At 47.9% G+C, this 24,839-nt stretch overlaps 1 protein-coding gene across 1 annotated transcript in view; it reads left to right on the forward strand.

The window, feature by feature from the left end:
• The window catches only part of apc2 (APC regulator of WNT signaling pathway 2), a 219,205-nt gene that overhangs the window by 133,528 nt on the left and 60,838 nt on the right, over window positions 1-24,839 (forward strand). The window contains 3 exon segments of the mRNA XM_038776515.1: window positions 981-1,089; window positions 4,381-4,494; window positions 13,374-13,451. Coding sequence (XP_038632443.1) covers window positions 981-1,089; window positions 4,381-4,494; window positions 13,374-13,451 — 301 coding nt within the window.

Genomic DNA, 24,839 nt, shown 5'->3' on the forward strand with positions numbered 1-24,839 from the left:
CCACCTTTCAGATTATCTGGCCTTTATCATGTTGCTGTTTGAAGGAGCTTGCTGTGTGCAAATTAACTGCTGCATTTGTCCACCCTACTGATTACATCCTCAAAACACTCTGATAAATTTGTCAAACAGGATTTCCCTTCACTAAAACCATGTTGACTTGTTCTAATCATAATATGCTGTACTCAGTGTATCTTTAAGACTACCTTAATAAGGGACTGCAGCATTTTCCCGACAGCTAATGTTAGGCTAACTGCTCCGCACTGTTTTCGCTACCCCTCCTTTCTTGGAACATGGTGCAACAGTTGCCAACTTCCAATCTGTTGGGACTGTTCCTGAACCGAGGGCATTTTGGAAAAATTACCAAGGTGGGAGAAGGGCAGGAAGACGATGCAGTAACTGGGAAAAACGCAATGGAATAGCCAGCTGAGGAAATCTTCTCACTGCACAGGAAAATTCCACATTGAGCTAAACACCCGGAGCAGGAGTGCTTTGACCTTGAATATCGTTGAAAAGAGAAGCTTTGTTCGCCTTGCACTATTCAGGGCAAGTACAAGATGTGGCGAATGTATTACTGCTACCATTCACCATTGTATTGCATTACATTGTATTGTATTATGTTGATGCCCTTGTGGGCTCCGCCTATGGCTCCGCCCCCTCGGGGGTGGTATATAGATCTACAGCCTGTAGGCGACACTCAGTACAGAGCAGTCGCAGGCAGGCACAGTTCTAGCTGATTAAAACCCCTGTTCACTTCACCTCTTCGTCTCGTGTGAATTGATGGTCGCATCACCAGAATGCTAAATTTCAAATGATCAGCACCATTTTCTCTTGTCGTATAAATTGTTGTGATCATTTGAAATTTTCCCCCGTTAGCCCTGCTTCCAACAACATGTCCGTCTTTTCAGCAATATGGTTTGACCTTCTGTGCAAAATGGCTGATTCATTGCCGACACTAAGATGCCTCGTCTCTTCTTGCACAGGGCACTGCTCCTTTCTGAGATTGAGAAGGAAGAGAAAGAGAAAGCCTTTTATTGCACTCGGATCCAGAATCTCAGCAGGCGGGCAGATGAACTCTCACAAATCAGGAGTGTGAGTATCACTGGAACGAGAATCACGGTTCAAGAGACTTGATGCGACCCCCGTTCCAAATGTGCACATCGTAAGAGCAACGTAAGAACATTCTGGAACGTGGAAAGGCCATCAGGCTCAAATTAGGCACTATTGCCGTCAAATGTCATGTAATTATCCAGCCGAAATGATAATTATGTTTTAGTTTGATTGACCCTATCCACACAGGAGGGAGCAATGTTTGAAAGGTTTTGGAGGGTCAGCGCTGCAGTTTTGTGGTCCCGCCTAGCGCAGCGGGCTAAACCGCTGGCTTGTAACGCAGAACAAGGTCAGCAGCACGGGTTCAATTCCCGTCCCGGCCTCCCCGAACAGGCACCGGAATGTGGCGACTAGGGGGCTTTTCACAGTAACTTCATTTGAAGCTTACTCGTGACAATAAGCGATTTTCATTTCATTTCAACTGTACACACTTCGGACATGGGTTTGGTTAATTAGACTTTTAATATCGAGTTTACAACCCAACAGAAAGGTTTGAAAGAAACTATTGTGAAGTTGCCCAAGGCTGACATCTCCATGAGGGAATGCTGCAGGGCTGGTGAGGCTTTAAGCTAAGGCCCAATCTGCCCTCTCGGGTGCAGGTAAATGTCGTCGAAGAAGGATGGGAGGGTTTTCCTCAGCCAGACATTTATTGTTCGATCAACTTCGTGAAAACAGATGATCTGGCCTCGTTGTGGGAATTGTGTGCAAACTCGCTGCTGCGCTTCCTGCATTCAATCACTGGCGACACTTCAAATGTAATTCACTGGCTGTAACGCACTTTGGGGTTTCCAAAGATGCTCCTAAATTGCAACTTTCTTTCATTTAGGCTGGAATTTTACGGCCGTTGTGACGCACTTTTCCCACCGGCAGCACCCCCCCCCCCCCCCCCCCCCCCCCCCCCCCCCCCCCCGGCCCGGAGGTTTCCCGTTGGTGTGGGGTGCCTTCAATGGGAGATTCCATTGACCATCGGCGGGAGAGATAGAATCCCACCGATAGCGAAAGGTGTGCCGCCAAGAAACGTGGGCGCAATTCTCCGCACTCACGACAGTGCGGAGAATAGCGGGTGGCTTAAATTTTTACAGCCACGCTAGTCTGACGCCATCCCGCTATTCTCCCCCCCCCCCACGCCCGCCTCCCGACACGAATCGCTGCCCGCCGTTTTTTTACGGCGAGCCGCGATTCTCAGCTGGCCGATGGGCCGAATTCCAAGGCCTTTACGACCGTTTTTATGAACGTCAAACACACCTGGTCTGACCGTTCGTAAAAACGGCCGTAAAGTCCCGATCTGGGGAACCATGGCACCGATTGGCACGGCAGTACCACGGTGGGCACCGATCGCGGGCAGCGGGTACTTACCCCGCGCACTCTTTATCCTTCCGCCGCCCCGCTGTATCCATTCGCAGGGCGGCTGAGGGGCATCGCGGCCCGCGCATGCGTGGGTTTCACGCAAATGCGTGATGACGTCATCCACGCATACGCGGGTTGGAGTCGTCCAATCCACGCATGCGCGGCTGACGTCATCTGACGCGTCAGCCGTCGCAAACTCTGGCTAGCGGGCTTAACAAAATTCGTTAAGCCCGCGATGCCGGAGTTCACGGCCGCGGGATGCTAGCCCCGACCGGGGACCAGAATCGGTTCCCGGTCGGGGGGGGGCGGAGGCTGGCGTCAAACCCGCCCGTTTTTGACGCCAGCCTCACGATTTCTCCCGGGTGCGGAGAATCACGCCCCATGTGCCTGGGGAACTGGAGAATCCCGCCCTTAATTTGTAGGTTTTTCTAGGTTTTCTGTCCATTTCTAGTCAATATCCATGGTGAGAGAGGGATAGATTTTCCCAATTAGGTGTCCTGGCACAGAACCTCACCTGGTGTGAGCTCATTATTGGAATGTGGGCAAGGGGTTCAGTGTGCCCCACGTGATCTTTGTCCCACATCCCATTTTACAGTGACCACTGCAATCACCTAAATCCCTCAAAGTATTTTAAAAAATAAATTTAGATTACCCAATTATTTTTTCCAATTAAAGGGCATTTTAGCGTGGCCAATCCACCTATTCTGCACATTTTTGGGTTGTGGGGGCGAAACCCACGCAGACACGGGGAGAACGTGCAAACTCCACACGCACGGTGACCAGAGCCGGGATCGAACCTGGGACCTCAGCAGTAAGGCACTGGAGTAGAGAAGATTGAGGGGTGACCTGATCGAGGTGTACAAGATTATGAGGGGCATAGACAGGGTGGATAGGGAGCAGCTGTTCCCCTTAATTGAAGGGTCAGTTATGAGGGGATATGAGTTGAAGGTGAGGGGCAGGAGGTTTAGGGGGGATTTGAGGGAAAACATTTTTCCCAGAGGGTGGTGTTGGCCTGGAATACACTGCCTGGGAGGGTGGTAGAGGCGGGTTGCCTCACATCCTTTAAAAAGTACTTGGCACATCATAACATTCAAGGCTATGGGCCAAGTGCTGGCAAATGGGATTAGGTAGACAGTTCAGGTGTTTTTCATGTGTTGGTGTAGACTCGATGGCCCGAAGAGCCTTTTCGGTGCTGTATTATTCTGTGATTCTGATTCTGTGATTGGAAATTCGAATCAGGAGAGATGCGAAATTGGGTGCTGATTTGTCAATCTCCCATTTACACAATTGCACACACTTCCCCGTGTCTGATCTACACCCAGGCAGGGGATGGCAGGGGCCGGGAGGTGCTCGCCGATCAGCTCGAGCATCACAGCTTTGCGATCTTATCATTGAGCAATAGTCTTTGCTGCTAACCGATACTAAGGTGTGGAAATAGGAAACAGTTTTAGCAACTAATCTTGAGAACAGACGTCCTCAGTTGAATAATAACACTGATTAAATAGAGAGAGGGGAAAGTTCAGTGGATACGAAGAAAGGTTGAAGACCAGAGGTGAGAGATATTTGCTTTTTTTCTTGTATTGTGTCTGGTGAAGGATTTTAACACGCAAGCCCCTTTAATAGTAGAAATATTCTTATGCACTTTGGGGTGGGACAAAGTAATGGAGACCTGCAATCTTGAGGAACCTACTCTCACCCTCTAACCTCGTTTTTTCACATAAACATCTTGTGGTAGCATGGTCCCTTTAAGGGGGCGGGCTCCAGGGGCCATGTGACTGGCTCAGGGCCAATCGCACAGGAGCGCTGAACCCTGGCCAATGGGAGTTTGCGCGGGGCCCTGACCGTGGAGCTACAACCTCTTTGGAGCAATGCTTTTGGACCATAGCATCGCCATTGGTTCAATTTGTCTGTATTTTTCTCTCCTAGGTATCTAAGCACATGGATTTGATTCGGCAGCAGTTACAGTATGAAGCCCATCAGATCAAAACCATTATTGACGAGAGGTACGGGACAAGCGACAACATGACAGAACGAGTCCAGGTACTGTCTGCACCGCACGTTTTGGTCGATCAGAGGATTTATCCATCAATAGCAATTAAGATAGACAGAATTGATCGGGCGGAATCTTCCGTGTGACCCACTGTATGTTAGGCGGCAGCTGAGGCTGCCCGCCATTGGCCGGTGGTGGGGTCCTCTGGTCCCGCCTTTGCCAATGGGGCTTCCAGTTGAATGCACCCCTTGCCCCCTGGAAACAGGCGGTGGGGGGTGCGACGTCGACGGGGCTGGGAGACCTCGCTGGCCTGGACAGCCAGGAAATTCCATTCCTGAACTAGTAACAAATCTGACTTGTCCTTCTTCCTATCTTATCATTCAAGAGACCAACAGCAACTATATTTACAAAATGCCTTGATGCCATGCAATGTTCCAGGGTGCTTCACAGGAACTTTACCAAAAGATATTTGCTACTGAGCCACTTGGGGAGCTATTAGGACAAGCTTGGTTAAAAAGGTAGGGTTAACGAGCATCTTAAAGGCAGCGGGCCAGTTGGAGAAGTAGAAAGGTTTACCGAGGGAATTCTGCGGCTTTGGGCCTCGGCATCTGATGTCGCAGACGCCAGCGTTGGAGTGATGAAAGCCAGAATTGGAAGGGTGCAGAGATATTGGAGGGATGCAGAGATATTGGAAGGCTGTAGGGCTTACACCTCAGCAACGAGAGAAAGCAATTACCCTGCAAATTCTTGACCATTTCTGGAGGGGCACAGAAGCCTAATCTCCATCCGACAAGCTTTATAATTGAGCGTATCTGTGCATGTTCCTCATACAAAAGTCCATTCAGGAGAAGTTTGTTTTTCTGCAAAGAAGTGTCCATCTTTTCTAACTTGGAGAAAAGAGAATGACCTCCGATTTGAAAATGGCCACGTCGACATCCTCTGAAGCAAAGACAGAAAATGTCCCAGTTAAAAACCTGCAGAAATCAGTTGAGACGAAGAAACTCTGACGTATGGTCGGGTATTGGCCTTAAGGGTGCTCGTGTTTCCATTTTCAGTGTTTTAAATCTGTGCACCCACTGTTCGCTCACTTGTATAGACTGATAGCATTTGACAGTGCACATGCTGGAGGCTCTGAATGACTTTACAGAGGTTGGCAAGTCCTCTGTGTCCCAGCTGACGAGGCAAAGCACAAAGGGAAAATTCAATCAAGTGCGTAATTTTTCCTGGTTAAATTGCCACACACCATTTAGTCACTGGTCAGATTCATTTAAGAATTTGGGGTTTACCTTGTTTTATGACTGATATGCACATGTAGATGGGGGCCAGGGAGAGATCAAGCGACTTTCAAATTCCCAAATCGAAAATGTTCTAATTAGTTCATCACAATCTCCACGATGCTGCTCAGATATTCCTGGTCCACACTGCCAGCAATAACCTGCGATAAGAGACCTGAAGGGGGGCAGCACGGTGGTGCTGCAGGTTAGCACTGCGGCCTCACGATGCCGAGGTCCCAGGTTCGATCCCAGCTCTGGGTCACTGTCCGTGTGGAGTTTGCACATTCTCCCCGTGTTTGCGTGGGTTTCGCCCACGCAAGCCCAAAGATGTGCAGGTTAGTTGGATTGGCCAGGCTTTTAAATTGCCCCTTAATTGGAAAAAATGAATTGGGTACTCTAAATAAAAAAAAAGGAGACCTGAAGGCAAGGAACATTCATCTGGACAGGATACCAAGAAATATTTAGCATTGTTTGCGCTTATGCCTATTTAAGACATTCATTTGAGTGACTACATCAACACAATGGGCTTGAGTTACTGCAGGACAAATGCTACATGTATGCATTATTTTTGCTGCTGTGTGGGGGTATAGGTTTAGGGAAGAGGTAGGGGGCTTAGAGACGGTTCGGGGGAATCTTTTCGCCCAGAGGGTGGTGAGAATCTGGAACCTCTGCAAGGGTGATAGATGCAGGAAACTCTATAACATTTAAGAAGTTTGCGGATATGCACCTGAAGTGCCGCAGCCTGCAAGGCCACGGACCGAGAGCTGGAAAGTGAGATTGGGCTGGATGTCAGCTGGTATGGTCATGATGGACAGAATGGTCTCCTTTCACGCTATAATCTTGTGTGTTCCTGTGCTATAATGGCAGTTTAGATATCAGGTAACGGCCGTCTAAAAAAGTCACTTATGGAGGAAAATAGGACAGGTTGCACAAGATCACACAGAGGGCGAACTTGGGATTTGGTGCACTGGGGCAAGAGGAAACAGGATTGGGTGGTGTGTATTTTGCCCATTTATCTTTCAAGCGTCAGGTAATTTATTAGTAATTGTAAAGTTTTATTCGCATTGATGAGGTTTCCTGGCGTGAGTAAATTGATTGGGAATAGTATGTTTAATTAATTATGAATTCATTAAGAAAATAATAATAAATTAATTAAAACACAGTAAAGATGTCAGGGCAGCTGATGTGCCGAATGTGGGAGTCATTGGACACTAGTATGATTCAGAGCAAACACATCGCTAGTTAGGGACAGCACATTGGCACAGTGATTATAATAATAATCTTTATTATTGTCACTAGAGTTACTGTGAAAAGCCCTTAGTCTCCACATTCCGGCGCCTGTTCAGGTACACAGAGGGAGAATTCAGAATGTCCAATTCACCTAACAAGCACGTCTTTCGGGACTTGTGGGAGGAAACCGGAGCACCCGGAGGAAACCCACGCAGGCACGGGGAGAATGTGCAGACTCCGCACAGACAGTGACTCAAGCCGGGAATCGAACCTGGGACCCTGCCGCTGTGAAGTATCAGTGCTAACCAGGCTACCGTGCCATTTAGCACTTCTGCCTCACAGCGCCAGGGACACGGGTTCAAATCTGGCCTCAGGTGTCTGTGTGGAGTTTCTCCCCCTGTCTGCGTGGGTTTCCTCCGGGTGCTCCGTTTTTCGCCAAGAGTCCAAAGATGTGCAGCCCAGGTGGATTGGCCGTGCTAAATTGCCCACAAGCATCCAAAGATGTGTAGGTTAGGTGGGATGATGGGTATAGGGCGGGGGAGTGGGCCTAGCTCTTTCAGAGGGTCGGTGCAGTCTCAACGGGCCAAATGGCCTCCTTCTGCACTATAGTAATTGTCGGTGTGACTGGCTCAGACTCATTCAGCTACAGACAGAGCTGCAAACAAGGTGATGCCCCAGGGAAAGTTACCTGGATACTTTGTTCCAGAAAGTGGTCAATCCCTTCGGATTAGCATTTTATGATTTAGTCAGTGGTCAGAGACAGGAAGGTATGACTGCAATATGTATGAGGCAGGTAAGGGGATCGAGAAGGTAGAAGTGGAGGAGGCTCAGCCAGTGGAATTGTCCAATAGGTTTAAAGTTCTTGCTGCTTGTGGGAACGGAAGCAGAGGCTGCAGGATGGGTAAGGGAACTGACCACGGCATCATGGTAAAGAAGCCGTTCAAGTGGGGGGAGTAAATGGAAGTATGTTGGTAGGAAGGGACAGTATAGTCAGGGATAGACATAATTCCCTACACTTGACAGCTGTGCTGCTTGTCCAATGCCAGAGTTCAGGACTCCTGCTCCGTCGGGCTGGAGAGGAACCTGCCCTGGGAGGGGGAGGATGCACTTGTTATGGTTCGTGTTGGTACCAATGACATAGATAGGATTAGGAAAGTGGTTCTGCTGAGGGATTAGGAGGAGCAAGGGGCTAAATTAAAAAGCATTCCCTCAAAGGTAATAATCTCTGAATTATTTCCTGAGTTCTGAGCAAATATTCGTAGGGCAAATAGAGAGGTGGATGCATGCCTAAAAGACCTGGATGGGAGAAAAGGGTTTTGATTCATGGCACCAGTACTGGGGAAACGGGCAGCTATTCCGTTGGGACAGACTTCACCAGAACCGTGCTGGGAAGAGTGTTCTGGCGAGGCATGCAGATAGGGCAGTAGAGACGGCTTTAAGCTAAATAGTTGCTGAAAGGATCACATGAGAGGAGATGTAGCAAATCAAAGGGTAACAACAAGGTACTACAGCAGAGTAGAGATTTGGGTAAAGACAATCAGAGTGTGGCAGGAAGGGACAGAGAATACAAACTTAAGAATACACCAGCAGGTAAAACAGGAGATTGAATGAAATGAGTTCAAGACTCTGAATCGGAATTTTCACATCATTCATAACAAAATGGATGAATTATTGGCGCAGATAGAAATAAATATTTACAATTATAATAATCTTTATTGTCACGAGTAGGCTTACATTAACACTGCAATGAAGTTACTGTGAAAAGCCCCTAGTCGCCACATTTCGCCACCTGTTCGGGTGCACAGAGGGAGAATTCAGAATGTCCAATTCACCTAACCAGCACGTCTTTAGGGACTTGTGGGAGGAAACCGGAGCACCCGGAGGAAACCCACGCAGACACGGGGAGAACGTGTAGACTCTGCACAGACAGTGACTCAACCACGAATCGAACCTGCACTGTGAAGTCTGAATTCTCTCTCAGTGTACCCGAACAGGTGTCAGAATGTGGCGACTAGGGACTTTTCGCAGCAACTTAATTGCGGTGTTAATGTAAGCCTACTCGTGACACTAAAGATTATTATTATTAAAGTGATTCCACAACCAATGGATCGGATCTAACCTCTGCAGCCCTGCCACATCCAGTTGTAAATGGCGGCCAGTTAAACAATTAACAGGAGGAGCAGGTTCCACAAATATCCACAATGCCAATGAGGGGGGAGCAGAGCACATTTGTGCAAAGGACAAGGCTGAAGCATTTGAAATCATCTTCAGCTACAAGTGGATGATCCATTTCAGCCTCCTCCTGATGTTCCCGCAATACAGATGCCAAATTGTCTTCAGCCAAATTGATTAACCCCGCAGGACATCAAGAAAGGGCTGAAGACACTGTATACTGCGCGAAAGCCGCAGACCCTGACAACATCCTGGTAATCGTACTGAAGACTTGTGTACCCACACTAGCTGTGCCTCTCTCGTAGTGGTGGGCAACCCATGGTCTGGGGCCCACATGCGGCCCATCAGGGGTCTGAGTGCGAGCCTCAAGGCATTTTGTTGACAGTTGATCACGTGCAGAGTTACCACATTCCGTTGGTTTCCATCCGCGTAGCTTTCTTCCTATTGGCTTAGCTGAACTCAAACATGAAATAAAGTTTGTGCTGATTGCTCACAACATTGATTGTGAGATCCATGCGCTCCCTCTGCATCCAATGAAATGTAATGAATATTTATTTTGTTTTTATCAACTAAAACTGACAACCTGTCTATTCATACATCAATGATTAAACGTTTTCTTTAACTCATTCTGAAATATTTGGCATCTGTTAAATATATTCAATCTTATTAAAGGTCATAGTTAGTGGAAAAGCCCGATTTCAAACTTGCAGCCCATTGAGGGCCCCTGCCAGAATACAGCCCACAGGGGGGGTAAATTCATGCCCAGGCAGTACCCTGGCACTGTGCCGGGGGGCAGTGCCGGTTGAGGGGGGGGGGGGGGGGGGTTTCATGGGGGTAGTGCTGGGGGTTCCGTGTATGTGGGGGCCGGTCAGTGTCTGTGGTTGGAGGGGGTGGTTCTGTTCCTTTTGTCCAATTTTACCTCTTTAAAATCACGATGCTCTTTACAGATGGCGCCCCGATTGTTGAAGTGCCCAAGCATACACTCTAAAGAAATGGGAAAATTCCGCCCAATGTGTAACTGCAATATAACTAAAATATTTAATGGAGTCACTGTACCAATCGAGAATGTGAATGAAGCAGACAGCCAGGGATTCAGTCCATATAAAAGTCTAGTGAGGTTAATTTAGCCAGTGCGCAATGAAGGAGCTTTAGTTCGATGTTAGTATCACTGTGAATCTGAACTGGCAGTTGTACAATTGAATCGATTTCCTCTTCTGAGTCGATGGACTTAATTCTTGAAAAAGGCTGACAACAATACAGTAAATTTAAACATTAAAAACACAGAGTAAGAGGTTTTCACCTGGTTCATTTAATTGCAATTCTTAACTTCATGGTAGGAAAGTCGCATTTGAACATCCCTCGGCTAAAATATTGTTGACTCATAGCTATATTAACGTGTCTCCCAATATTACATTGAAAACTAAAGGAAGTCGCTAATCAGGCATTCTTGGTGTGGAGCAGAGCTCTCAGGACTTGTTGGCTGCGAGATCACGGGCCATCAATACATGAAGTCCCATCCATTATGCAAATGGGTGGAAAATCAGTGGCCATGGATCCACAATTTCACACAGAAGCCATCCGGCGGGGAGAATTCGCCTTCAGAAAAGTATCATAGCTGCTGTTCAGGTCCAGAATATTGCAATTGCCTCCTCAAACTTATTAAATTATTGCAACTTCGAACTTTCTCCCCCCTGAAAACTCGCATAATTAATTTAATAATAATTTTTATTAGTGTCACAAGTCGGTTTACATTAACACTGCAATGGAGTTCCTGTGAACATTTTTTAGTCGCCACACTCCGACACCTGTTCGGATACACGGAGGGAGAATTCAGAATGTCCAATTCACCTAACAAGCACGTCTTTCTGGAATTGTGGGAGGAAACCGGAGCACCCGGAGGAAACCCATGCAGACACGGGGGAACGTGCAGACTCCGCACAGTCATTGACCCGAGCCGAGAATTGAACCCGGGTCCCTGGCGCTGTGAAGCAACAGTGCTAACCACTTTACTAACGTGCCACCCACAGTGGTAAATGCCGTGAAATCACACGTTTGAGTGATTGGAATGCACTTAGTGCAACTTACATCTCTTTGCTGTGGGAAATGTTTGCAAAATTTGGGTTTTCACCACTGAGAGCACTGAAGCTGAAGGGAGATGAAGCTATTACAGGGATCCCCCTATTACAGCAGTCCATAGGAGGTCCCTGTATTACACGGGTGCCTTGGGGGTGTCCCCCTGTTACAGGTGTCCCTGAGGGGGTGTCCCCCATATTACAGGGGTACCTAGGAGGGGGGGGGGGTACATCCCATACTTGGGGGTGGGTAGGAGCGCCCAGGCAATCCGGGGGTTGGGGCCTGATTTGCGGTGTTGGGGAGTGGTGGGTGGTCTTGGATGGTCTCTACAATCGTGGCCCTGGTGTGATGAACCTCGTGGTGGAGCTTTCTTGGCCCACTGGGAAGTTCACGTCAGGATTACGATGGCAGAGATATAAGTGAACCTCGCCCACATGGTTCCCAGCCACGGGGACTGGCAAATAACAGGAGGGTGAAGCCTAGGGCACCAGGCAAGGTAAATAGATGCAAATGGGTCATTACGAGATCTGAGATAGTTCTGTTGTTTGAGTGGGAATAAAGATAGCAGTTAAGGGTTATTGTGTCACTGTATTGATTAGCATTGTTTAAGGGGTTATTGTAAGCTATTTTCTTGTATTAAAGATATGTTAATACTGTATCAATACCAGCATCCTAACCACTGTGGGGGGTCTTGTCTGGGTCGTAATAGGAGTGTATTGTCACCACAATGTCAGCCTATTAATTTGAGGCATCAAACAGCAAAACAAAGAAAGGGTGGGATTTTCTGGGCCCCATATGCCGCCGGGATCATCTACACTCGCCGAACATCTTCAGCCTGACCCGCCGCATCCCCCCGTGGCGGATCCCACCCCGGTGGGGCTGACAAATCATGGCCAGGATCAATTTATGATGCGTCTCTGAGGATCAGAAATGCAGCAAACTCTCCAATTAAAGAATAGTGATCACAACAACAAAGTACAGTGAGTGAGGGACAGTTGCAAGATGAAATTATGCGTGTACGTTCAACCTCAGTCACTCCCACAGTGACTGACGGGGTGGGATGGGGGTGCGGGGGACATCATCAATCCTGCCTGGGAATAATAGTGTCACTATAGGCAGACGTAGACAGCAACCTTCCAGCACCTCAGCCAAACCAATCTTTTAATATTCATTTGCGGGTTGTGGGTGCCGCTGGTTAGGCCAGCATTTGATGCTGATCCCTAATTGCCCCATGAGAAGGTGATGGTGAGCTGCCTTCTTGAACCGCTGCAGTCCCAGAGGCGTAGGTATACCCACTGTGCTGTTAGGGAGTTCCAGATTTTCGATCCAGCGACAGTGAAGGAACAGCCGATATATTTCCAAGATACATTGTGTACCTTGTGTCGCCGTATTATGTATTTTCTTTTTATTTTATTTTGTTCTCATGTACTAAATGATCTGTTTGAGCTGCTCACTGAAAATATTTTTCACTATCCCTCGGTACACGTGACAATAAACAAATCCAATCCAAGTCAGGGTGGTGAGTAATTTAATGGAGGGGAAGTTGAATGTAATGGTGTCCCATGCATCTGCTGTCCATTGAGGCGATAGAGGTGTGCAAGGTCAATGAAGCCTTGGCGATGGTCCGTATTGCCGCCACTGTGCATTAGTGATGGAGGGAATCAATGGTGGATGGGCTATTGGTTAAGCGGATTGTTTTGCCCTGGATGATGTTGGGTTTCTTGAGTGTTATTGGAGCTGGCAAATAGAGGGGATTCCATTACGTTCCTGACTTGTGCCTTGCAAATGGTGGACAGGCTTTGGGGAGCCAGGTGAGCCACTCGCCGCAGAATCCACAGCCCCCGACCTGCTCATGTAGCCACAGTACTTGGCTAGCTACACTGCCATTCATGGTTTTATTGCCTGGCTTGCACTTCCCAATGCAGTTTTGTCTTGGTTGGATGTTCGGATGCATGGTAACTATGTTACTATGGTAACTAAGAGCGTGAACTCTGGCTGCTATTTCCCTCCGTAGTCGAAGGCCGGTTGTAACTGAGGACAATAATTGTATTGTTACCCCAGCTGAGACCAAATAACGCAGAATGGACGAGAAATTGCTGCTCAAACTCTTTGGTCTCCCACCAGTGGCGCATTGAAGAAACAAGCTCATTGCTTTGTACTGTTTTTTTTCCCCCTCACAGATGCGAATGAACCGGATCCAACAGATTGAAAAGGAAATCCTTCAGTTCGAGCAGAAGGCACATCAGAAAGAGGCACAGGTCAGGTTCAAAGGCATTGCCACATTTTATATAGCCTGTTACAAAGTAATAACTAGCTGCTAAAAAATACCCCTAAAGAGCAAGGCTGTTTAATTCAATCGAAGGTCCATCTGACCTCAGGTATAAAACTTGAATGGTTTATGCCCAAAAGGCTAAATCGGGAGACTGGTTGCAATATTCAATTCACTGAATGCTTTCTACATTGGATTATACTTTGTGAGAGTCGCAAAAATATTAAGTGGCAGCATACTTTCAGTTCCATTGTTATCTTAAGATGATGCGTAATGAAGAGTTTGATAAGATGCAATGTGAAGTACATTTATATTTGCTTCCTGTGACTTGGGGAGTTAACCCGCATGGCTGAGTTTGTGCAGGAAAACATTCAGTGCTGTGAAGTGTTTTTTTTTGTCCAGTTACAATTGCATTCCCTTCCCTACTTCCACCAGAACGTAAATCTTTTTGCTTGTGCATTTGGTCGTTCAGCAGTACAGAACTTGAGTATTGCTGAAAAAGAGAAATGCTGTTGAAGTTTTCCATCTTACACTCATCAGAACAGATCGCAAGAAATTACCAAACTCCTAACGAGGGAACAACAATTTATACTGCCTGAGACGTCCTGCATGATACTGCAACCAGCACTCTATTCTCAAGCAGCACGGAATTGTTGTTTGCCAGTTTTAGGTTGTAATTTCTTGTGAACTAACCTGATAGGTACAGGACAAAACGTTTAGATGACAAGTGCATTTCTTGTCAGCCATTTTTCAGGTGATGCATAGTACCTAATGCAAATTTCTGGACCACACATTTAGCATCCGTAACACAATTAACGAATCACCATTCAAAGAACTTGCAAGTCACCAATGAAAACCAAATTTGGAGCTACCTGACTATTGTGCACAAGAACAGAATTATGTACAAAATTATGAAGGGGAAGAGATACAGCGTATGGGATAAAATTGTTTCCCTTGCTGGAGAATTCTAGAACCAGGGGACCCAGATTCAAGATAAGCGGCAGAAGGTGTAGAGGGGACACGAGGAGGAACTTTTTTACGCAGAGGGTAGTGAGAGTCTGGAATTCGGCGCCCGAGTTGGTGTTGGAGGCAGAGACCCTAAACTCTTTAAAAAAAGTATCTGGATCTGCGCCTTAAGTGCAGTAAGCTACAGGGCTATGGACTGGGTGCAGGAAGGTGGGATTAGAAAGGGAACCTGGGTGTCCTCAGGCTGGCATGGACAAGATGGGCCGAATGGCCCCCTTATGTGCTGTAACCTTTCTATGATTCTATGAGATTAACCAAATGCTTAAGAAGTATTTAGAGGAGCACTTAAAATGCCACAGCATACAGGACTACGGACCGAGTAAGGGAAAATTGGATTAGAATGGATAGTTGCTTGGTGTCCGGCACAGACACGATGGGCCGAGGGGCCTGTTTCTGTGCTGTACAACTCTGTGACTTTGGCTATTAATCTCGCCCAATGCATTTTATTGAAATTCTTCGTCATTTGAAAAATGTGGGCCGGGATTCCCCCCCCCCCCCCCCCCCCCCCCCCCCCCCCTCCCCCCGCTGGGTTGGGGAATCGCCGAGGGTCGGCGTGAATCCCGCCCCTGCCGGCTGCCGAATTCTCCGGCACTGGAGATTCGGCGGGGGCGGGAATCGGGCTGCGCCCCCCCCCCCCGGGCGATTCTCCAACCCGCAACGGGCCGAACTACCGCTTGTTCTATGCAGGTCCCGCCGGGGTTAATTAGACTAGGTCCCTTACCAGCGGGACCTAGCAGCGTGGGCGGGCTCCGGGGTCCTGGGGGAGGCGCGGGGCAATCCAGCCCCGGGGGGTGCCCCCACGGTGGCATGGCCCGCGATCGAGGGCCCACCGATCTGCGGGCGGGCCTGTGCCCTGGGGGCACTCTATTCCTAAGCACCGGCCATGTAAGCCTCCTCCATGGCCAACGCGTAGGTGAACCCCCCCCCCGCGCATGCGCGGCGATGACGTCAGCAGCTGCTGGCGTTCCGCGCATGCGCGGACCCGCGCCGGCCGGCGGAGTCCCTTCGGCCCCGGCTGCCGCAGCGCCCAAGGCCTTCCACGCCGGCCGGCGGGGCGCCAACCACTCCATGGTAGGCCTAGCCCCTAAAGGTGCGGCCCGACGCCGGAGTGGTTCACGCCACTCTGTCCCGCCGCGACCCCTCGCCCCGCCTGGTACGGGAGAATCCCGCCCCTGATATATCTCCTCCTTTGCTTCATTGGCAATAACAAGTTTCTGCACCGAACGTGTGCAACAACAACTTACATTTATGTGGTGCCTTTAGCATGGTAAAACATTCCAAGGCGCTTCACAGGAACACTATCAATTAAAATTTGACAATCATCCACTTCAGAAAAGATTAGATGGACAGGTGACCAAACGCAGGGTAGGTTTTGGAAGCCGGAGAGAGACTTAGAGAGGTGGAGAGGTTTAAAGAAGGAACGTTGCAGTTTTGGACCTATGCAGCTGAAGGCATAGCTACCAACGGTGCAGCAGTTCAATTAGCGATGCTCAAGAGACCAGGATCGGAATGAAGTAGAGCGATCTCGGAACGTTGCAGGGCATGGATTCGGAGGGCCAAGGCCATGGAGGCATTTGAAATCGAGGATGGGAATTTTTAAAATCCGGGCCTCCCAGTGGTGGAGGGTACGAGCAACGGGAAACCCTGTTGACAGTGACGGGACTGGAAGATCCCACCATTGGCCAAAGCAGGCCAATGGTGGTATGGAAATATTTATCATGTCCTTTCTTAATTGAGATGCTCTAACTGCAATGCAATATTCTATAACTGTGGCTCAACCTATATTTATCATTACTTTTTCATTGTGTGATTTCATTTTTTGAGATTTCAACTTCCTACCACCTGTTATTCAGGTGAAAGTGGACATCAATTGAAAGAATCTTCATTGTATTCAACCAGCTCTTTCTCTATACTCCTCCATTTTTTGTTTGTACTCTGTGCCTGAGGCTTTCTAACAGTAATAATCTTTTGTTAGTGCCACAAGTAGGCTTACATTAATACCGCAATGAAGTTACTGTGAAAATCCCTTAGTCGCCACATTCCGGCACCTGTTCGGGTACACGGTGGGAGAATTCAGAAAGTCCAATTCACCTAACGAGCCTGCCTTTCGGGACTAGTGGGTGGAAATCGGAGCACCCGGAGGAAACCCACGCAGACACGGGGAGAACGTGCAGACTCAGCACAGACAGTGACCCAAGCCTGGAATCGAACCCGGGTCCCTTGTGCTATGAAGCAACAGTGCTAACTACTGTGCTACCGTGCCTGCCCTCAAGCCATTTGTGAGACACCTTATCAAATAATGTCTTAATGAGCATTAACGTAGAGCTCGTGGTGCGGTGGGTAGCGACCCTGCCTCTGAGTCAGAAGTTCCAGGTTTGAGCCCTGCTGGCCAATGAAGGTACGTTCATGATGCGGGTGAACAGGTTGATTATCAACCTGCGAATCCTTTCAGCACATGCCAATGGCACATGGCAAGAGTGGGAGAATTTCCTGTTTGGCCATGTGATGGAAAGAATGCATGTAGAACTGGATGTTGCCGCTGCAATGTAGACTCCTTGAGTGATCTGTAACCCACCACCACTGATAATGTCTAAAAACGTTGGGTGGGATTTTCCGGCTGTTTCGGGGTTGACAGCGGCCGGACTAGCCGATTCACCTCCGCCGCTGTAAAACACACTATGGAGGGAGGGGGCGGAAATGTTTAATTTACTTTTCAAGAATCAATCAAAAATAGTTACCTTCGTTTCTCGAAGGAGATCTTGTATAAACTTGTTGCCAAATACCTCCCTGAAAACAATTGGGAATTGCATGGAATAATGCCCTAAAATTATTATCGCAATTATCCTCTGACTCGCTGTAAACAGCATCTTCAGACAGCTGAAGTAAAAAAAACAAAAATACTGGAAACACTCAGCAGGTAAAGATACAAAGAGAGTAGAGTTAATGTTTCAGGTCATCATTGTCATGTTCTGTCGACTGGTCGTAGCGAATGATGAACTACAGAACATCTAGTTTGAATAATTTATTATGAAACAACTGCATGATAAAGGTAACTAGGATGAATAAAATAATAAACTACTAACACTAATTAACTATTGTAGAGCTTGTGCAAAATATGTCTATCCTCCAACACGACCTACTCCCAACTCCCCAGCCACAGTCATGCAGTGGGTTTGCCCTGCCACCTAGTGGTCAGAGGTTGTGCATAACATCATGTACAGAATTGCTTTAAGCATATCATCACACTTGCGTGAGAATCATGGGAGACCCTGATAGTTACAAGTTGCCTGTCTGTATCAACATTCATTATATTTCAGGAATGACACTTTGTTACAGAGGAAAAACAGACATAAAGAGGGGAAAGATGGCCAGTTAGTTACTTCATCCCTGACTTTGAACCACTGCCTAAAATTTACAAGTAATCGGCCTTGCTAACTTACAAGCAGCTACATTTAGCTGGATAGTTTCTGAGTCGTGACCTCAAAGGGACATGTCACATTCACGTCTAAACATCACAAACATGCTCCAGGTTGCAGATTCCGCTATCTGGGCCTTGGTACCAGTGCAAGGCACATCCTCAGAGGAGGACTTCACCTGCTAGTTCTGTGATCGCCCTCCCCCTCCACACTCCAGGCCCCACAACGGGGGCCGCAACTCGCTGGTTTGGGAATTGCTGTTTTACAGAGCGAGTTAAATAGAAGTGGAGAGTTTTACGGAGGTAGTAAGGCCCAAGGCAGCTTCAGGTAGAGCTGCCAGTGGTGTGGTTAGGGGAATCAAGGATGCTCATGCAAAATCCCAGGAATTTGTCTCCATTATTATTTGGGAAAGGTGAGGTGGTTAACCCTGTTGCTTCACGGCGCCAGGGTCCCAGGTTCGATTCCCGGCTTGGGTCACTGTCTGTGCAGAGTCTGCACGTTCTCCCCGTGTCTGCGTGGGTTTCCTCCGGGTGCTCCGGTTTCCACCCACAAATCCCGAAAGATGTGCTGTTAGGTGAATTGGACGTTCTGAATTCTCCCTCTGTGTACCCGAACAGGGGCCAGAATGTGGCGACTAGGGGCTTTTCACAGTAACTTCATTGCAGTGTTAATGTAAGCCTACTTGTGACAATAAAGATAAACTGAAACTATTCCTGAGTCATTTGCATATTGAAATTATGAATGATAGTGATTATCTCTTCCAAAGAAGCGTTATCACAACTTGAAGAATCTTTAGAGGGCGCAAGTTTCCTGAAGCATCTGTAGAGTCCTACTCCATCGCTACATAAATAACTTTTCCTCGTCTAAGTGTGAGGAACATAGGCTCAAAAAAACCGACAAACGTAACAAGTCGGAGACAAACAGAGAAATTTAGCATTTAGATTAAATGATTTATTTGCCATTGAATAATTACCCAGACATGATTGTTACATGTGTATTATTCAGTAATGGGCGTTGGCTCTGTTGACCATACAGCTGTTTCGTGATTTGGAGGGACAGCAATAGCTTGGGTTCAATTCCCATGCCAGCTGAGGTTATTCATGAAGGCTCCTCAACCTCGCCCCTCGCCTGAGGTATGGTGACCCTCGGGTTAAATCACCACCAGTCAGCTCTCCCCCCTCAAAGGGGAAAGCAGCCTGTGGTGATCTGGGACTTTCATTCAGCTAATTTTAATCAGCTACTGATCTGTCCCTAAATATCTGCATTGGCAACACATAGATGTTTTCATTCCCATTTTGAACCATTCTCCACGGAGTCAATTCACATGGCATTGTTGCCCTCTGTCGCTATTGGCGAGGTTAAGGGTGTTATGAGACTACATTAATAATGCAGAAGGCCTGGATGATGTGAGTAACATGAGTTCAAATCTGATCAGAGCAGCACGAGAGCTCAGACTCAATTAATTAAATATAATTATAAAATCTCGACAGTACGGAAGGAGGCTGTTCAGCCGATTGAGTCGGCTCTGACCCTCTGAAAAAGCAACTTACCTAAACCTACTCCCTCACACCATCCCTGCAATCCTGTAACCTAACCTATTCATCTTTGGACAATGAGGGGCAATTTAGCATGGCCAATCCACCTAGCCTGCACATATTTGGACTGTGGGAGGAAACCGGAGAATCCGGAGAAACCCACACAGACGTGTGGAGAACATGCAAACACCACACAGACAGTCACACAAGGCCGGAATCGAACCCGGAACCCTGGCGCTCTGTGAGGCAACACCGTGCTGACCACTGTGCCACCGTGCTGCCCAAATATGGAATATAAACTCTAGTTTACAGGGCAGCACGGTAGCATAGTGGTTAGCACAATTGCTTCACAGCTCCAGGGTCCCAGGTTCGATTCCCAGCTTGGGTCACTGTCTGTGCAGAGTCTGCACGTCCTCCCCGTGTGTGCGTGGGTTTCCTCCGGGAGCTCCGGTTTCCTCCCACAGTCCAAAGATATGCAGGTTAGGTGGATTGGCCATGATAAATTGCCGTTAGTGTCCAAAATTGCCCTTAGAGTTGGGTGGGGTTACTGGGTTATGGGGATAGGTTAGAGGTGTGAACTTGGGTAGGGTGCTCTTTCCAAGAGCCGGTGCAGACTCGATGGGCCGAATGGCCTCCTTCTGCACTGTAAATTCTATGTATCAGCAAAGGCGGCCATGAAACTATTGGATTGTTGTGAAAACCCCTCTGGTTCACCCGTCTCCTTTAGGCAAGTCCCAGATGTGATTCCAGCCCCATAGCAAAGCGGCTGACTCTTGACTGATCTCTGAAATGGTCTGGCAAGCTACTCAGTTGTATTTACCTTCTCAGGGCCAGTTAGGGAAGGCCAGCGAATCCTGGCCTCCAGTGTTCCATCCTCACAGTGAATAATAAAAATAAATCCGACCATCTCTCACACACATCCTGGGCTGGATTTAGCACTCCTCTCCAGCGAGGTGAGGGGTCAAGTTAAACCCCACACTTGTTGCCCGTCCATAATAGAGCATTGGTCGCAAAAAGTATAGGACACGTAGCCAAAGCGATGGATAGAGTTCTGATACAGACCAGTCCAGGACCTCAATAAAGAGTGGAGCAGGCGTGAAAAGCTGAATGACCTCCTCCTGACCCCCAGGGACAGGGAATTGTCCTCCAAAAACACAGGAAAAGTTTGTGGGAAGCTGTAAGAGCAGCAAATGGCAAACAGCCAGCCTTATTCCTCACTCGCTATCCACTAAAAGGCTGGCCTGCGCAATGTTGTGACAAATTATTTCATCCAACGTCTGAGCTTTTAAAACATAATTTTGATTTGAGAATGTGGGTAAGGGGACTTAAATCTAAACGTGACTAAGTGCTGGCAATACCCAGCTTGTGACAACTCCGCATATGTAAGGTCTTTAGGTTTCAGTTTTCCCAGGGAGAAAAAACAAATCTGTGAAATAATTTCTCCTTGTTCCCACTCTTGACCCTTTGCCAATTGGTTTATATTTCTGACCTTTGGTTAATGTCCCACTTACCAGTTTCTTCCCACTGTTCTCTTCAAAAGCCCTCAATATTTTGGATACTTCTATTAGGTCTCCACCAATACAAGCCGTTTGGCAACCTCTTTGGGTTTTAGTGGATTCCTTTTTTTCCCTATAAATTTAGAGTACCCAATTCTTTTCCAATTAAGGGCCAATTTGGCGTGGCCAATCCACCTACCCTGCACATCTTTGGGTTGTGGGGGTGAGACCCACGCAGACACGAGGAGAATGTGCAAACTCCACACAGATGGTGACCCAGGGCCGGGATCGAACCCAGGTCCTCGGCGCCGTGAGGCAGCAGTGCTAACCGCCGTTTAGCTATGTGTGCTGTGGGTTATAAAGATCTCAGGTTGTAAACCTGATCTCTGCTGAGTTGGATGGTCCTGTCTGGGACTACAGTACATGTGCTTCAGAGGTGACACTTCTGCCTCTGATTCTCGTCCCTGTTATGAGACCTGAGCAACAAACCGAGGCTGAAGAAGAGTTTTTCCCTGGTATCCTGGCAAATTATGACCCTTAATCTCCAACACAAGGAGTTATCTGGTCATGACCACGTTTCTGTTTTGGGAAAGTACGCTCTTTGCAAGTTTGACAGCCACTACACTTCCTACATTACATCAGTGAGCACATTTCAAAATTACTTGCAATGTCTTAAGCTCATCTGAGGTGCTACATAATTCAAGTCTTTGTTTCGGAGGTGCTGCAGGGTATCAAAGAATAGGATTTTCTCCAGGATCTATGTTGCTCCTATCTAGGCACAGGACTGGAATAATTCCTGTCCGAGAGCAGGCTCACTCCCTACTCAACTCTGCAGTTGAGGATCAGGCCGACAAGATCAGGTGCTTCAGGTCACGGTGGTCCCAGATGGGCCGCTGTGGTGGCAGAGGGGGGGGGGGGGGGGGGGGGGGGGGGCAGTACATGTCTTTAGCTTGCATCCAAGGACCCAGCCAGCGGAAGTGTCAGCATTCCTCCAGGAAAAAAAGTGCGGTGGGAGATCAGGAAGGCTCCTGTCACACCTCGGGGCCAAGGGAGCAGTGGGAAAATTGTCAGCTCTTCTTCCAGTAACCTCCTAGCTCTGGTGCCCGGCCCCTTTAAGGGCCGATCGGCCGATAGCGTCACGTGACCCAGAAAAACCATCTTAGACAGGGGTAGGGTGGGCTTTTGCCTCGTATCGATTCCAGATACTGACTGGCAGCCATGAAGCTGCAAGACTCTGTAAGATAGTGTGTTGCAAATAACCATTCATTTTTTTCATACCTAGTTGTTGAGCCAAAGTTTTACATTAGCAACGAGGGTAAAGCAGAGGACATAAGGTCCTAAGACTGTGAGTACAGAACCCGTTGTGGTCGAGGTCATGTTGCAAAACAGAAGTGTCCTACAGAAAAAACAATTCTATTTGGTCAAGTAGATCCATTGAGGATTAGACGGAGTATATAGAGCATCTACTTCATTATTTTATGATCAGTAGAATAAAGGAGCTCAGGCAGAAGAAGGCAATCATTTTAAACGTGTGTGGGACCCAGGCCTATAGTTTAATCTCTAGCTTTATGTCCCCGAACGTGCCCGATTCTAGTTTGTTCACGGAGATAGTGGATTGGGTGAAGGTACATCATTCTCCAAAGCCCTCAATCAACCTGCAGCACTTTCCTGGAGAGAGCCCCAGGAGAGGCCATTGCGACCTATATTGTGAAACTAAGGCAAATCACAGAACACTATGACTTCGGGCCACCCTGAACGATATGCTGCGAGATCGCTTAGTTTGTGGAGTCAGTAATGAAGCCATCCAGAGAAAGCCATTAGCAGAGGCAGATATCAATTTTAAAAAAGCGCTGGAGGAAGTGCTAGTGATGGGGAGCGCTGAGAAGGGAGAAAAGGAGCTTTAGAGTTTGCACAATGGCGGTGGAGTACATCAGTTAGGGCGGGAAACTGCAGTCAACAATGACGTTAAAAGTGAAGATGCTAGTTTTAAACAGGAAGGAGCAAACAGAGTCAGAAGCTTTAGGGGAGTGAATGCAGCAGCAAGGATCAATGCAGAGTGTTACCGGTACAGGGGTAACAACTCCCCAGACACTTGCAGATTTAAGGAAGCAGAATGCTTTTCATGGCACAGGAAGGGGCAGTCGAGGTACCAGTGTATGAACAAGCCAACCTACTCACTGCTAAAGGCACATCGCAAATACACGGTGTCGATTCCCTACAAATGATTTGAGTGTTCATTCGCTGAACAACATGAAAATGGACAAGGTAGCCCCCTTTACAGTGGTTATTTTGGTTAATAGTAAACCTATAGAGATGGAAGTAGACACGGGAGTGTCTGTTACTGTAATAGGGGAACACACACGCACAGGTACTTGAAATGAATGAAAATGAAAATCGCTTATTGTCACGAGTAGGCTTCAATTAAGTTACTGTGAAAAGCCCCTAGTCGCCACATTCCGGCGTCTGTCCGGGGTGGCTGGTACGGGAATCGAACCGTGCTGCTGGCCTGCTTGGTCTGCTTTAAAAGCCAGCGATTTAGCTCAGTGAGCTAAACCACTTGCGAGAAGAGTTTCAGCCTTTGGGTTTAAGGATTACATCAGCACAATTGGCGACCTATATGGGAGAGGCCATCATGATCATGGATGCTAGCACTTTACCAGTGAATCATCAGCCGCAATCTGTCCAACTCCCATTAACAGTTGTATCAAGTCGAGGACCACATCTACTCGGCCGCCACTGGCTCATAGAAATTAATTTAAATTGGACAGAAATTTTTCAAATAAAAGAAGGAGGCCTGCTAGAATTGATAAAGATGATATGGAGATGCCGGCGTTGGACTGGGGTTAGCACAGTAAGAAGTCTTAAACACCAGGTTAAAGTCCAACCGGTTTGTTTCAAATCACTAGCTTTCGGAGCACTGCTCCTTCCTCAGGGGAATGAAGAGGTGGGTTCCAGAAACATATATATAGACAAAGTCAGAAATGCAAGACGATACTTTGAATGTGAGTCTTTGCAGGTAATTAAGTCTTTACAGGTCCAGACGGAGCAACTGGAGAGAGGGATTATCACAGGTTCAAGAGGTGTCAATTGTCTTCTCGGATGATAGGTCTGAAAATCCGATAGGATATGTCTCCAGAACCTTCTCAGAGGCTGGGAAAACCTATTGTCAGGTTGAAATAAAATCATAGAATTCCTACAGTGCAGAAGGAGGCCATTCGGCCTATCAAGTCTGCACTGACCCTTTGAAGGAGCACCCTGCCTCGGCCCACTCCCCCTTCCTATCCCAATAATCCTACCTAACCTGCACATCTTTGCACTGTGGGAGGAAACAAGGGCACCTGAAATATAGAGGGGATCACTCCTGACCACCACGCCAAGTGCCAACAGAGACCACGAGCGATTCTATGTCGGCAGGAGCACTTTCTCCACAACGGAGAACCTAGCCCTAAATCTACCATGGGTTGGATGAATGGGTTAAATTTATTGGGGACTGTATAGCTTGGGCATGATCCAATGGCCACACCAGAAAAGCAGCTCGCCGCTGCACAGTGTGGCCAATAAAAGCCGGGAGGCTCCGCTCCTCACACCTTGTCAGATCCAAGAGGATCTCGCGAGACGTGGAGATGTAAGCGCCGCCCATTGTGGGCGGGATCACTTTTTGGCAAATCTGCATGTTAGAGCGAGACAGCTCGCCTCACTCTAATGTGCAGATTCCCGAGGTACCTGAGGCTTTGGGATTCATCCCCCTTCGCCTCCGAGACCTCGGGCGAGCGCCGTTCAGCACCGGTCCCCACAAACGGGGAGTCTCCCAGGGGATTGGAGGCCCCCCAACTGCATGCCATGGTTTTGGGAGAAGGAAAATCACAGAATTGTTACGGCGCAGAAGGAGGCCATTCGGCCCATC

The sequence above is a fragment of the Scyliorhinus canicula genome, chromosome 18 (assembly GCF_902713615.1).
Source record: "Scyliorhinus canicula chromosome 18, sScyCan1.1, whole genome shotgun sequence".
NCBI classification, from domain to species: domain Eukaryota; kingdom Metazoa; phylum Chordata; class Chondrichthyes; order Carcharhiniformes; family Scyliorhinidae; genus Scyliorhinus; species Scyliorhinus canicula.